Source organism: Hemicordylus capensis, chromosome 14, assembly GCF_027244095.1.
Source record: "Hemicordylus capensis ecotype Gifberg chromosome 14, rHemCap1.1.pri, whole genome shotgun sequence".
Taxonomy (NCBI): Eukaryota; Metazoa; Chordata; class Lepidosauria; order Squamata; family Cordylidae; genus Hemicordylus; species Hemicordylus capensis.
Genome location: NC_069670.1, coordinates 7,432,577 through 7,441,665, shown reverse-complemented (window position 1 = coordinate 7,441,665; position 9,089 = coordinate 7,432,577). Strand labels below are relative to the sequence as shown.

The window sequence follows — 9,089 nt, the reverse complement described above, 5'->3', positions numbered from 1 at the left end:
TATTGGCTGCGCCGCGGGAGGCCCCGCCCCTTTCGAACGTTATGTATCTGGAGTGGGAGTCCCAGGAGCCGCGCGACTCTCTTCGGAGCCCGAGGCAAGGTACGGGGAGGAGGAGCTGATTGATTGGTTCGGTCCGATCCGTTGGGCTGGCGGCGGCGCTGCGGTCCAATGAGCGGCCTGGGAAGGGAGGCGGAGCTCCGCCCCCCCTCGGCCAGGGCTCCAAGCGGGCCCTGCGGGCCTTGCGTGGCCTTGCAATGGCGGGAGGGGTCACATGTGCCGGCTGGAGCGCTGCATGTTGCGGGACGGGGGGAATCGCATGGGCTCTACCACTTCAGGCTGAAAGAGGGGGGATATTTTTCCCTTTTAAAAGCCCTCGGCGCTCGAGAACTAGGTGCAACCTTTGACCTATAGGCCAGGGGTTCCCCAACGGGGATCCCGGAAGGTTGGTGGACTACAACTCCCATCACCCCCTGCTGCAGTGTTTCACCCATGCCCCACTCCATCTTTCCAGCAGTGTTCCTGTTCCCTGTAGCCGGGAATCCCAGCTGTTGTATATAACAACTCCCAGCACCCGCATCCAGTGCAGTAGGGGGGGGATGGGAGTTGTAGTCCAGCAACAGCTTGGGACCCAACTGTGAGAGCCAAGTGTTAGGCTTTTGCTTGCAGGGTGGGATCCATGTAGATGGAAAGTTTAAAAATAATTATTATCAGTGCTCCCCGCCCTCTGCAAGTAGAAAGCTCCCTGCAAGAAGAGCTCGCTGCAAGTAGAAAGGCAGTAGCTCAGAGCAAGGGTTGAGTAGAACCCCCCTCACCTTGATCTGTTAGGTTTCTACATGCAAGCACTGTTCCCTATAACGGGATCCCAGATTATGTTGACTACAGTTCCCGGCATCAGTGGCCTATGGGGGTGCTGGGAATTGTAGTCAACAACAAGTGAGATTCCCTGTTATAAGGAGCATTGCTTGCAAGGTGGGATGCACAAGGGTCAAATGTTCTCAGTGCCTCCCTGGGTTAAGAACAGACTCCCTAGAAGAAAGAAGGCAGGAAAGCAAGGAGAGAGCTGAACTAGAATCTTTCTCGTTGATATGCTGATTTTCTGCCTGCAGGATGTGAAGGTGATGGAGCCTCCCATTGCTTCTTCCCAGTGTCTGGTGCTCCAAGATATACTGCACTTGAAACTGGAGGCTTTTTATAAGTCTTTTGGCTATGAGCCTACGAAAGCTCTATCCTCCATGATGCTGCCTTAAGCGCTTTTGTAGCCATCTAGGCTAGTGACCAAGCACCACATCTAGTGACCGGGAATTCCATCGGTTAATTATACCTGGTGTGAAGAAATACTTCCTTTTGTCTGTCCTGAACGTACTGCCAACCCCGTTGGGGGACGATGTGGAACTCCCCTTTTCTATGACAGAGGGAGAAAAATGTCTCCTGCTCCACTCTCTCCTTACCAGTCTGTATCTATCAAACTTTCTGCATAATCACCCTTCTCTATTTTTGCTGCCTAGTTCATGCATTGACCTCTGTTTATCTTTATTTCTCTATTTTTTAATGCATTCCCACATGCTCAGAACGTGAGGGGATTTTGTATCAAGCTTCTCTGGAGTGTCTACTTCCCCTTTGGGGAGCCAGTTTTTGGCGCTTTCCCTCTTTGCTGCCATGAGGACCAGAAACTTGAAAAATAAAAACGTGCTTTTATGATGATTTCTATGCTGGTTTATGTATTTGCAGGACAGAGCTCTTTTGAATCATGCTTTGATGGCTAGGGATGCAAAATAAACTCGGGACGGCTGTTTCTGCCTTCTGTCGGCAACCTTCCCGAGACTGACACCTGCTTTCTGCCGGAGCGCGGATCATGGCCGGAAGAGGCGGGAGATGGAGGGGGCGAGGCAGTCACATGACCTTCAACCTGGAAGCGGTGGGCATCGCAAAGGGGGAGGCGTTATCTCCGCCCACCCTCCAACCTTCGCCGCTGTTCCCCGTGAGTTTAATGCCCTTAAATTCACCCGTTCTCCCAACTGGTGTCTTTTCCCACTCCTAATTTCAAATATTTGACCTTTGGTTTGTTATCAAGTAAAGTATCAGCTTCCTTCTTGGCTTGTATACCCAGACGGTGGGTATATGGTTGGTTTTGGGGTTTCCCCCGAGTTTGCTCACGTTCACGCCATGTGGTCACGCCATGTCGTCTCCTGTTTTGTTTCCGTAGCCCTTGGAATATAAACCGGTTCCCCTGCAGACGGGAGAGGAGGTTGAATACATGCTAGCCCTGAAGCAAGAGCTGAGGGGTGCCATGAAGAATCTGCCGTACTTTATCAAACCATCTGCCCCCCAAAAAGGTATAAACGGCCAAGGGGGACACAGAAGTATTCCAAAGGCGCTTGTGTGCAGGGAATCTGGAGCCGGAAAATCTGGAGCCGGACAGAAAAAGAACGGCCTCATGCCTTAAATATTATAGGGTTCAAAAAAGCCGCCGCCTTTTAACCTGCAAATCCTACTGCTGACACCTTCGATTGGCTGAACTCTTGTGATGTCACAGAATGTCCGTGTGTAGGCATACGTTTAACACCGCTGCTAAGACTTCTAAGAGCAGTTGATATCTTCTTTCCATTGAGAAGGAGTTCCTGCCCCTTTGGACACTGAACATTTTGCGTTTCCCAAGTCTGGGAATATGTTAGTGTCCGAAGGGGGCGGGCAATCCCCGTCACCAGGGCAGATGATGTCAACTGCTCCTGGCTCTCGGAAGTCGTAGCAGAGGAGGCTGTTGGCAGGGATGGAGGGACAGCGATGTCGAAAGCATCACTGCAAATGCACGCAAACATTCTGTGACATCACAAAGCGTTTGTGGCCTAGACCTATTTGCAAGAGGCGGCTAGTATTCAATCCAGGGTTTCTCAAATGTGGGGTCCCCAGATGTCGTTGGACTAGAACTCCCATCATCCCAGGCTCAAGTGGCCTTTGCAGCAGGGGATGATGGGAGTTGTAGTCCAACAGCATCTGGGGACCCACGTTTGAGAACCCCTGACTTAGTTCATTGCTCTGCTTCGAGGAATTGTTGGGAGGCCAATGAGAATTGCAAGCATAGTCTGTGGTGTGGCCTGACCCTGTTACTCTGTTACCCTGTTACTCAGAAGTAAGGAAGAATTACAGCCTATCAATCACTTCATCTCTCTGTGTGCACTTTCATTTATTTTCCCCAGTTAAAAGAAACTGAAATTATTTTTGGCCACTGGCAGGGAATGATGGGAGTTGTAGTCCAAGAACATCTGGGAACCCCAGTTTGAGGACTCCTGGCCTAGGCTGTACTTTGTTTTTTGCAGATGTGGAGCGCTATTCCGACAAATATCAGATGTCCGGTCCCATTGACAGCGCCATCGAGTGGAACCCAGGTATCTCTGAGAATGGTTTGCCTTGCATTCATTATACAGTACCTTAAAAATGTTTGTGTGTGTGCTTTGATTGATGCTGTTTTTCTGATTCAAATGACTGTGAGCCACCTTGATTCTATTGAGAAAGGCGAGGTTCAGATTTTTAAAACCCAGAAATAAATTAACAAATATATGCATTTACTTCTATTTTTAAAATGTACACGTCACCCTTCAGAATATTAGTCTTTAGTTGGTTGGTCCAGATTGCTGGTATTGGAAGAGGCAAGCTACAACTCTCTCTGGCTCATATGCTCCGTCTGGCCTACCTTATAGGGGTGTGGTGTTCCTTGGATGTTTGTCTCACTGGAGCGCAGGAAGCTGCCTCCTACAGAGTCAGACCCTTGGTCTGACTAGCTCAGCGTTGTCTACACGGACTGGCAGCAGCTCTTCAAGGTTGCAGGCAGGAGTCTTTCCCAGCCCTACTTGGAGATGCTGCCAGGGATTGAACCTGGGGCCTCCTGCGTGAAAAGCCGGTGCTCTCCCGCTGAGTTATGGCCTCATCCCCACGGGGATCTTTCTTCCTTTTTAAGGACACTATTGAATTGCAAGCTAAGAATTGCTGGCAGCTCTAAACTTAAAGGAGAGGGATTTTGTAGGGAAATCCACATCCAGATCTTACCCGTGTGCCTGGCAGCCTAAACACTGCTTGCTTTTGCAGACTGGAGACGTCTTCCCAAGGAACTGAAAATCCGGGTACGGAAGATTCGAAAACAGAGTAAGAACTTAAAACAAAAAAATGTTTGCAGCATGTCCTTTTCCTGTCGTTTTATGAGATTCTTCCTCAATAAGCTCTGATTGGACAAAGAAGATCAGGAAATGCCCGTCTCCTCCTCCTCCTCTCTCTGCACATGCTCCTGCGTCATAGGAACATAGGAAGCTGCCATATACTGAGTCAGACCATTGGTCGGTCTAGCTCAGGATTGTCTACACAGACTGGCAGCAGCTTCTCCAAGGTTGCAGGCAGGAATCTCTCTCAGCCCTCTCTTGGAGATGCGGCCAGGGAGGGAACTGGGAACCTTCTGAGCGGCTCCATCCCCTGAGGGGAATCTCTTCCAGTGCTCACACTTCTAGTCTCCCATTGATATGCAACCAGGGCGGACCCTGCTTAGCTAAGGGGACAAGTCCTGCTTGCTACCCCAAGACCAGCTCTCCTCTCCTATCTGGCTCTGTTGCGTGGATCGTCAGTTTATCCCTCCCTTCCTCAAAGGCAGGGGCGGGCACATGGAGGCTGTCCAGCTGCTGTTGGACTACAACTCCCATCACCCCCCGCTGCAACAGTGGCAGGGGATGATGGGAGCTGTCCAACAGCCACTGGGCAGCCTCTGCTTGCTCGCCTTGGCACCTAGGGCAGTATATTATACAGTCCAGGGACATGCCCACACGTGGTATAACTTCACAATCTCTTTTCGACACAGGAGCCTCTGTCCTTGCTCCCAAGCGGAAAACGCCGGTCTTGGTTGACAAAGAGGAAGCCATCAAGAAGCTGGAGGTAGGCGCAGCCACTGGTGTGGGATGCTTACTGTGGGGCTGGCGTTTCGCTGCAGTTTCTGCATTTAGCCAGGGTGGAAAACCAGGATCTGATTGGTCAAATTTCCATGGGAATCCTGGTCAAGCCACCATGGTTAAACCATGTTTAACAAGGATAGAGAACCAGGATCTGATTGTGAGAACGCAGATTTCCCGGGCAATTCCCGTCAAACCGCTGTGGTTAAACCAGGGTTTAACCAGGACCTGATCCTGGTTCTCTATCCTGGTTAAATACAAGTTAACCATAGCGGTTTGACCAGGATTGTCTGGAAATCCTGAGTTCTCACAATCGGTTGCACGGGGCTCAGCAATCCTGGTTAATGCTTTAACCAGGATTGCTGTGATTAACTCAGCCAAGAAAGAATAAGATCTGCTTTGGAATGCTGAAACAGATTATCTCCTGTTTCCTAGACTCTGGAAAAGAAGGAAGAGGAAGTCACATCCGAAGAGGAAGAAGAGAAAGAAGAGGCCGAGGAAGGGAAGGAGGAGGAGGAGGAAGAGTATGACGAGGAGGAATTTGAAGAGGTATGAAAATCAGAATGGCCCAGAAAGCAAAAACTGGACCTTATTCCGAATCTTTGCCTGACATGGCATTTGCTACTTGTTTGGTGACAGAGGAGCAGCTGGTCTCTCTTTCTTGCCCTGTATTCACTTTTCCTTATGGAATTGTAGAGCTGAGATAGGTCCCTTAGAAGTCATGTAATCTCACCCCCTGCTCAGTGCAGGAATCTAATCTACAGCATCCCTGACAGATGTCTGTCCAGCCTCTGCTTGGAAACCTCCAGTGAAGGAGAACCCACCACAAGTATGAGGCAGGCTGTTCCACTGGCCAGCAGCCCTTAGAGTCAGGAAATTGGGAAGGCGCTTCTTGGGACTGTCCTTTTTCTGTTCTGATTTAACATCTCACGATCTCTTTCGATCTCTTTCTCCCCCCTCGACAGGAGACGGATTACATCATGTCCTACTTTGACAATGGTGAGGATTTCGGAGGCGATAGCGACGACAACATGGACGAAGCCACCTACTGAACGGCTCTGGCCCCCGCGGTTTGCAAACAAGAGCTTCTCTCATGCACCCTGAGCGGCTGCTCCCCAGTGATCTTTCCTGTCAGTGTGCAAAGATGATCTCACTGGCTCGCTTTAGGGGATCCTGTTTGCTTCCTTCTCCACCAGCTCCCCAAGGCAGGGTTTCTTAAACTTAGGTGCCCAGATGGTGCTGGACTACAATTCCCATCCTCCACAGCCACACGGGATGATGGGAGTTGTAGTCTGACAAAATCTGGGGGCCTGACTTTAAGCTCCTCGGTCCCAAGGCGTTAGTCAGCTTGCCACTCATTTGGCCTCCAGGTGGCGCCATCCACCCACTCTTCTGTTGGCCATTTGTGACACCCATAAACACCCTCGGAAGCAACCAGCACAGCAGAACTGTCTCTATGATCTCTTCTGTCGGAGAAAGTGAACTGGGGCCAGTAGAAATGCAGATGTCCTGATAGCCTGGTTTTCTTTCTGAAGGAATAAAAGACTTCAGCGTAGGAAGGAAGCCAGGACGTTCCGGAAGCCGGAAGGACACAAACACAATTCTCGTTTTGGGGACATATTTGCATTTTTAATTCACAGCAACACAGTTTCTTTCCTTCTCTGGCTTTAAGCAGACTAATTTCTCACATTCGTCTTCCGCTCGAGCAAAGTGCGGGAGTGCATACTGAGGATGAAAAAGAGAAGCCAAAGATGTTTAGTTTTATTGGAGGTATTTTAATCATGTAGTTTCACATTCCAGTTACCTCTCTCAATTTGTATGCTTGACTTTGTATTTTGACTTTAGTGGGGACGCAGGGGTCAGGGAAGGAGGCAAAACCAGCATTTTCTAGGAAAGAATTTCCCAAAGTCCTCCGGGGTGGGGCCCATAACCGGAACCGTCACGCACTCTCTGCTTCTTCGAATGTGAATGCATAAAAGTGCCGACAAAACCAGATTTTAACACGTGCATTTTAATTAGCAATGGTCTTCTTTGTTTTGTTTCAAAGTCACTTTAAAATATTTTGGATTCCCTGAATGAGGGCAAAAACAGGGTCTTTCCTTGCCCAGATGGGATTTTATTCTCTTTGTTCCAAATAGTTTGTCGTCAATGTGTTATTGACTTTTTTAGTGTCATGTTTTGGCCAAGTTACGTCTGGCTGCCCATTACTTTCACACCTCTCTACGGATCCTTTGTATTTAAAGTGAATTGTAAAAAGTGTGTGTGTTTATGTATATATGTTTGATTGAAATAAATATTTCCATATTTTTCTATGTGCCTCCTTTGATTTCTTGGATTCTCTGTGCACCAGTCTTCAGCATGGATCAATCTTTCAGGTTCAAGTGATCCCATGTGGGTTCTGTACAGACACAGAGCTGCTCACTAGGAAACCATCAGAGCAGAATGCTGTTTAGCAAAGTTTCTGAGAAGGGCAAAGGCGCAGTCAGTCTGGTTGGGAAAAGCCTTCTCCCACAGGATCTCAGGATCTTATGGGCTGTTCTTACAATTGGTGATTTGAAGCCTAAATATTTCTTTTATTTACTAGATTTTTCTTCCTCCAAAGAGCCCAGAGCAGTGTACATGGTTGTGTTTATCCCCACAACAACCTTGCAAGGTAGGCTAGAGTGAGAGATTAAGTGACTGGCCCAGGCTCACCCCGTGAGTTCCATAGCTGAATGGGGATTTGAACTCGGGTCTACTGGGTCCTAGTCCAACCACTATATCATGCTGGCTCTCTTTTAGATTTTTATTAGCCCTCTAAGGTTTCAAGCAGGATTCTTTCCCACGCCTACCTGGAGATGCTGCCAAGGACGGAACCCGGGACCTTCTGCATGCAAAGCAGATGCTCTTCCACTGAGCTACGGGCCCAACCAGTCCCTCTGCCTGGAATTTGTCTCTTCTGGATGCTGTTAGAAAGGCAGTGGCAGGGAGTCCTAAATTCAAAGCACTCTTTAATTTAGGTTTCCAGGCCCAGGAACTGTCGAATCCAACCTATGCACTCCCTGGCACCACCACCACCACCACCCCGTCTTAAAAAGCCAGATGACCAACTCGAGAAAGAACCCCGGCGTTCTGGGCACAGGGGTCCCTTTTGAGCCCTCCTGCTTGTGAGAACCAGAGTTTGGCTTCGCCTCCCAAGCATCGCTGCTCCACGCTTCGTGGAAACGGGACAGGACGTCCCAGGTCTGGAACCCTTGTTCTTTCCAGCTCTCCTGTGCCCGGGGCAGAAGAGGCCCGTTTTCTATTCGGGGACATCTGAGCTCACAAACAAAGGGGCGGAGTGGGGGGGGGGGTTTGCCAATGCAGGTTGGTATGTCGGGGGCTGGAGAGCCGGGGGGTGCATGCCTGAGGTCTGCAGCGGAGGGGAATTTTCCGTTGGCCGCTGCGGAGAAACACTCGACTCTTTCTAAGAATACCTGGAGGTCTTGGATTCTTCTCCCTGTGCCAATGACGCACGGAGCGGGCCATGTTTCCACCGATTGGGCAGATGCCACCCGGACTCGATCTGGCATCGGCTCAGCCCTGGAATCTCCTTTTGGTGCCTGCAGGCAGCGCAGATCTTGTTAACTGCACAGCTCTACCGGTTGAATGGCCAGCCTGCAGGCAGCACAGCTTTCATTAAAGCCAAGGTGGAGTGGGAGAGAGGGGCGTGAACGGAGTGGCTCGGAAGCAGAGGCAGCTGGGCCTCATTTGCTGCCCCCGTTAGGATAAGCCCACCGCAGGGCTGCACATCTTCGCCCCCACCCCAGCTGTTTTGGGACTACAACTCCCATCATCCACAACCACAAGCAGGGATGATGGAAGCTGTAGTCCAACATCTGCAGGCGGGCTGAAGTTGGGTAGTCCTGTGCTACTGCATTAGTCAAAATGTTGACCACTGCCTCTGAGCATATGAAGAGTGCCTGCCCTCCATATCTCAACCATCCCTTTTCCTTCTGGAGTTTGGAGTTTGTCTGAGAAATGTTCAGAGGTTTGTAGCCAGGCCCTGTAAAAGGCCCGAATTCCCGCAGTGATTGGTTTTTAAAACGAGCCCTGATTGGCTGGGAACCGGGCCCTCCACTTGTAAAGTCCAAAAGCTTAGAGGCAAAAGATTTCTTTGGGGCGAAAGTGTGTCAAAGTAGAGGT

The 9,089-nt window shown here is 49.9% G+C and overlaps 1 protein-coding gene and 1 long non-coding RNA gene across 5 annotated transcripts; one reads left to right on the top strand and one right to left on the bottom strand.

The window, feature by feature from the left end:
- Nucleotides 1-21: 21 nt before the first annotated feature.
- Nucleotides 22-7,235, top strand: POLR3GL (RNA polymerase III subunit GL). Of its 4 annotated transcripts, none has more exons than XM_053278862.1 (8): nt 22-99; nt 1,729-1,978; nt 2,204-2,333; nt 3,315-3,383; nt 4,081-4,137; nt 4,838-4,911; nt 5,361-5,474; nt 5,891-7,235. In XM_053278862.1, the coding sequence occupies exons 2-8, from the start codon at nt 1,853-1,855 to the stop codon at nt 5,975-5,977; spliced, it is 657 nt and encodes a 218-aa protein (XP_053134837.1). In that variant the 5' UTR covers nt 22-99; nt 1,729-1,852; the 3' UTR covers nt 5,978-7,235. The 4 variants fall into 4 exon arrangements, with proteins under 4 accessions (XP_053134837.1, XP_053134838.1, XP_053134834.1 ...); XM_053278863.1 differs by lacking the exon at nt 22-99 and adding an exon at nt 198-391; XM_053278859.1 differs by lacking the exon at nt 22-99 and adding an exon at nt 198-442.
- On the bottom strand, nt 6,533-8,041 carry LOC128337646 (uncharacterized). Its single transcript, XR_008312366.1, has 2 exons — nt 7,757-8,041; nt 6,533-6,650 (listed from the first exon to the last, which is right to left on the bottom strand). It is a non-coding gene; the product is annotated as an uncharacterized LOC128337646 (long non-coding RNA).
- Nucleotides 8,042-9,089: the final 1,048 nt, after the last annotated feature.

Excerpts from the sequence above, each read along its gene's own strand:
- POLR3GL (XM_053278862.1), top strand. The coding sequence starts at position 1,853 with ATGGCCGGAAGAGGCGGGAGATGGAGGGGGCGAGGCAGTCACATGACC. Across the intron at positions 3,384-4,080 it reads CGCCATCGAGTGGAACCCAG|ACTGGAGACGTCTTCCCAAG; the intron begins GTATCTCTGAGA and ends TTGCTTTTGCAG. Across the intron at positions 4,912-5,360 it reads AAGCCATCAAGAAGCTGGAG|ACTCTGGAAAAGAAGGAAGA; the intron begins GTAGGCGCAGCC and ends CCTGTTTCCTAG.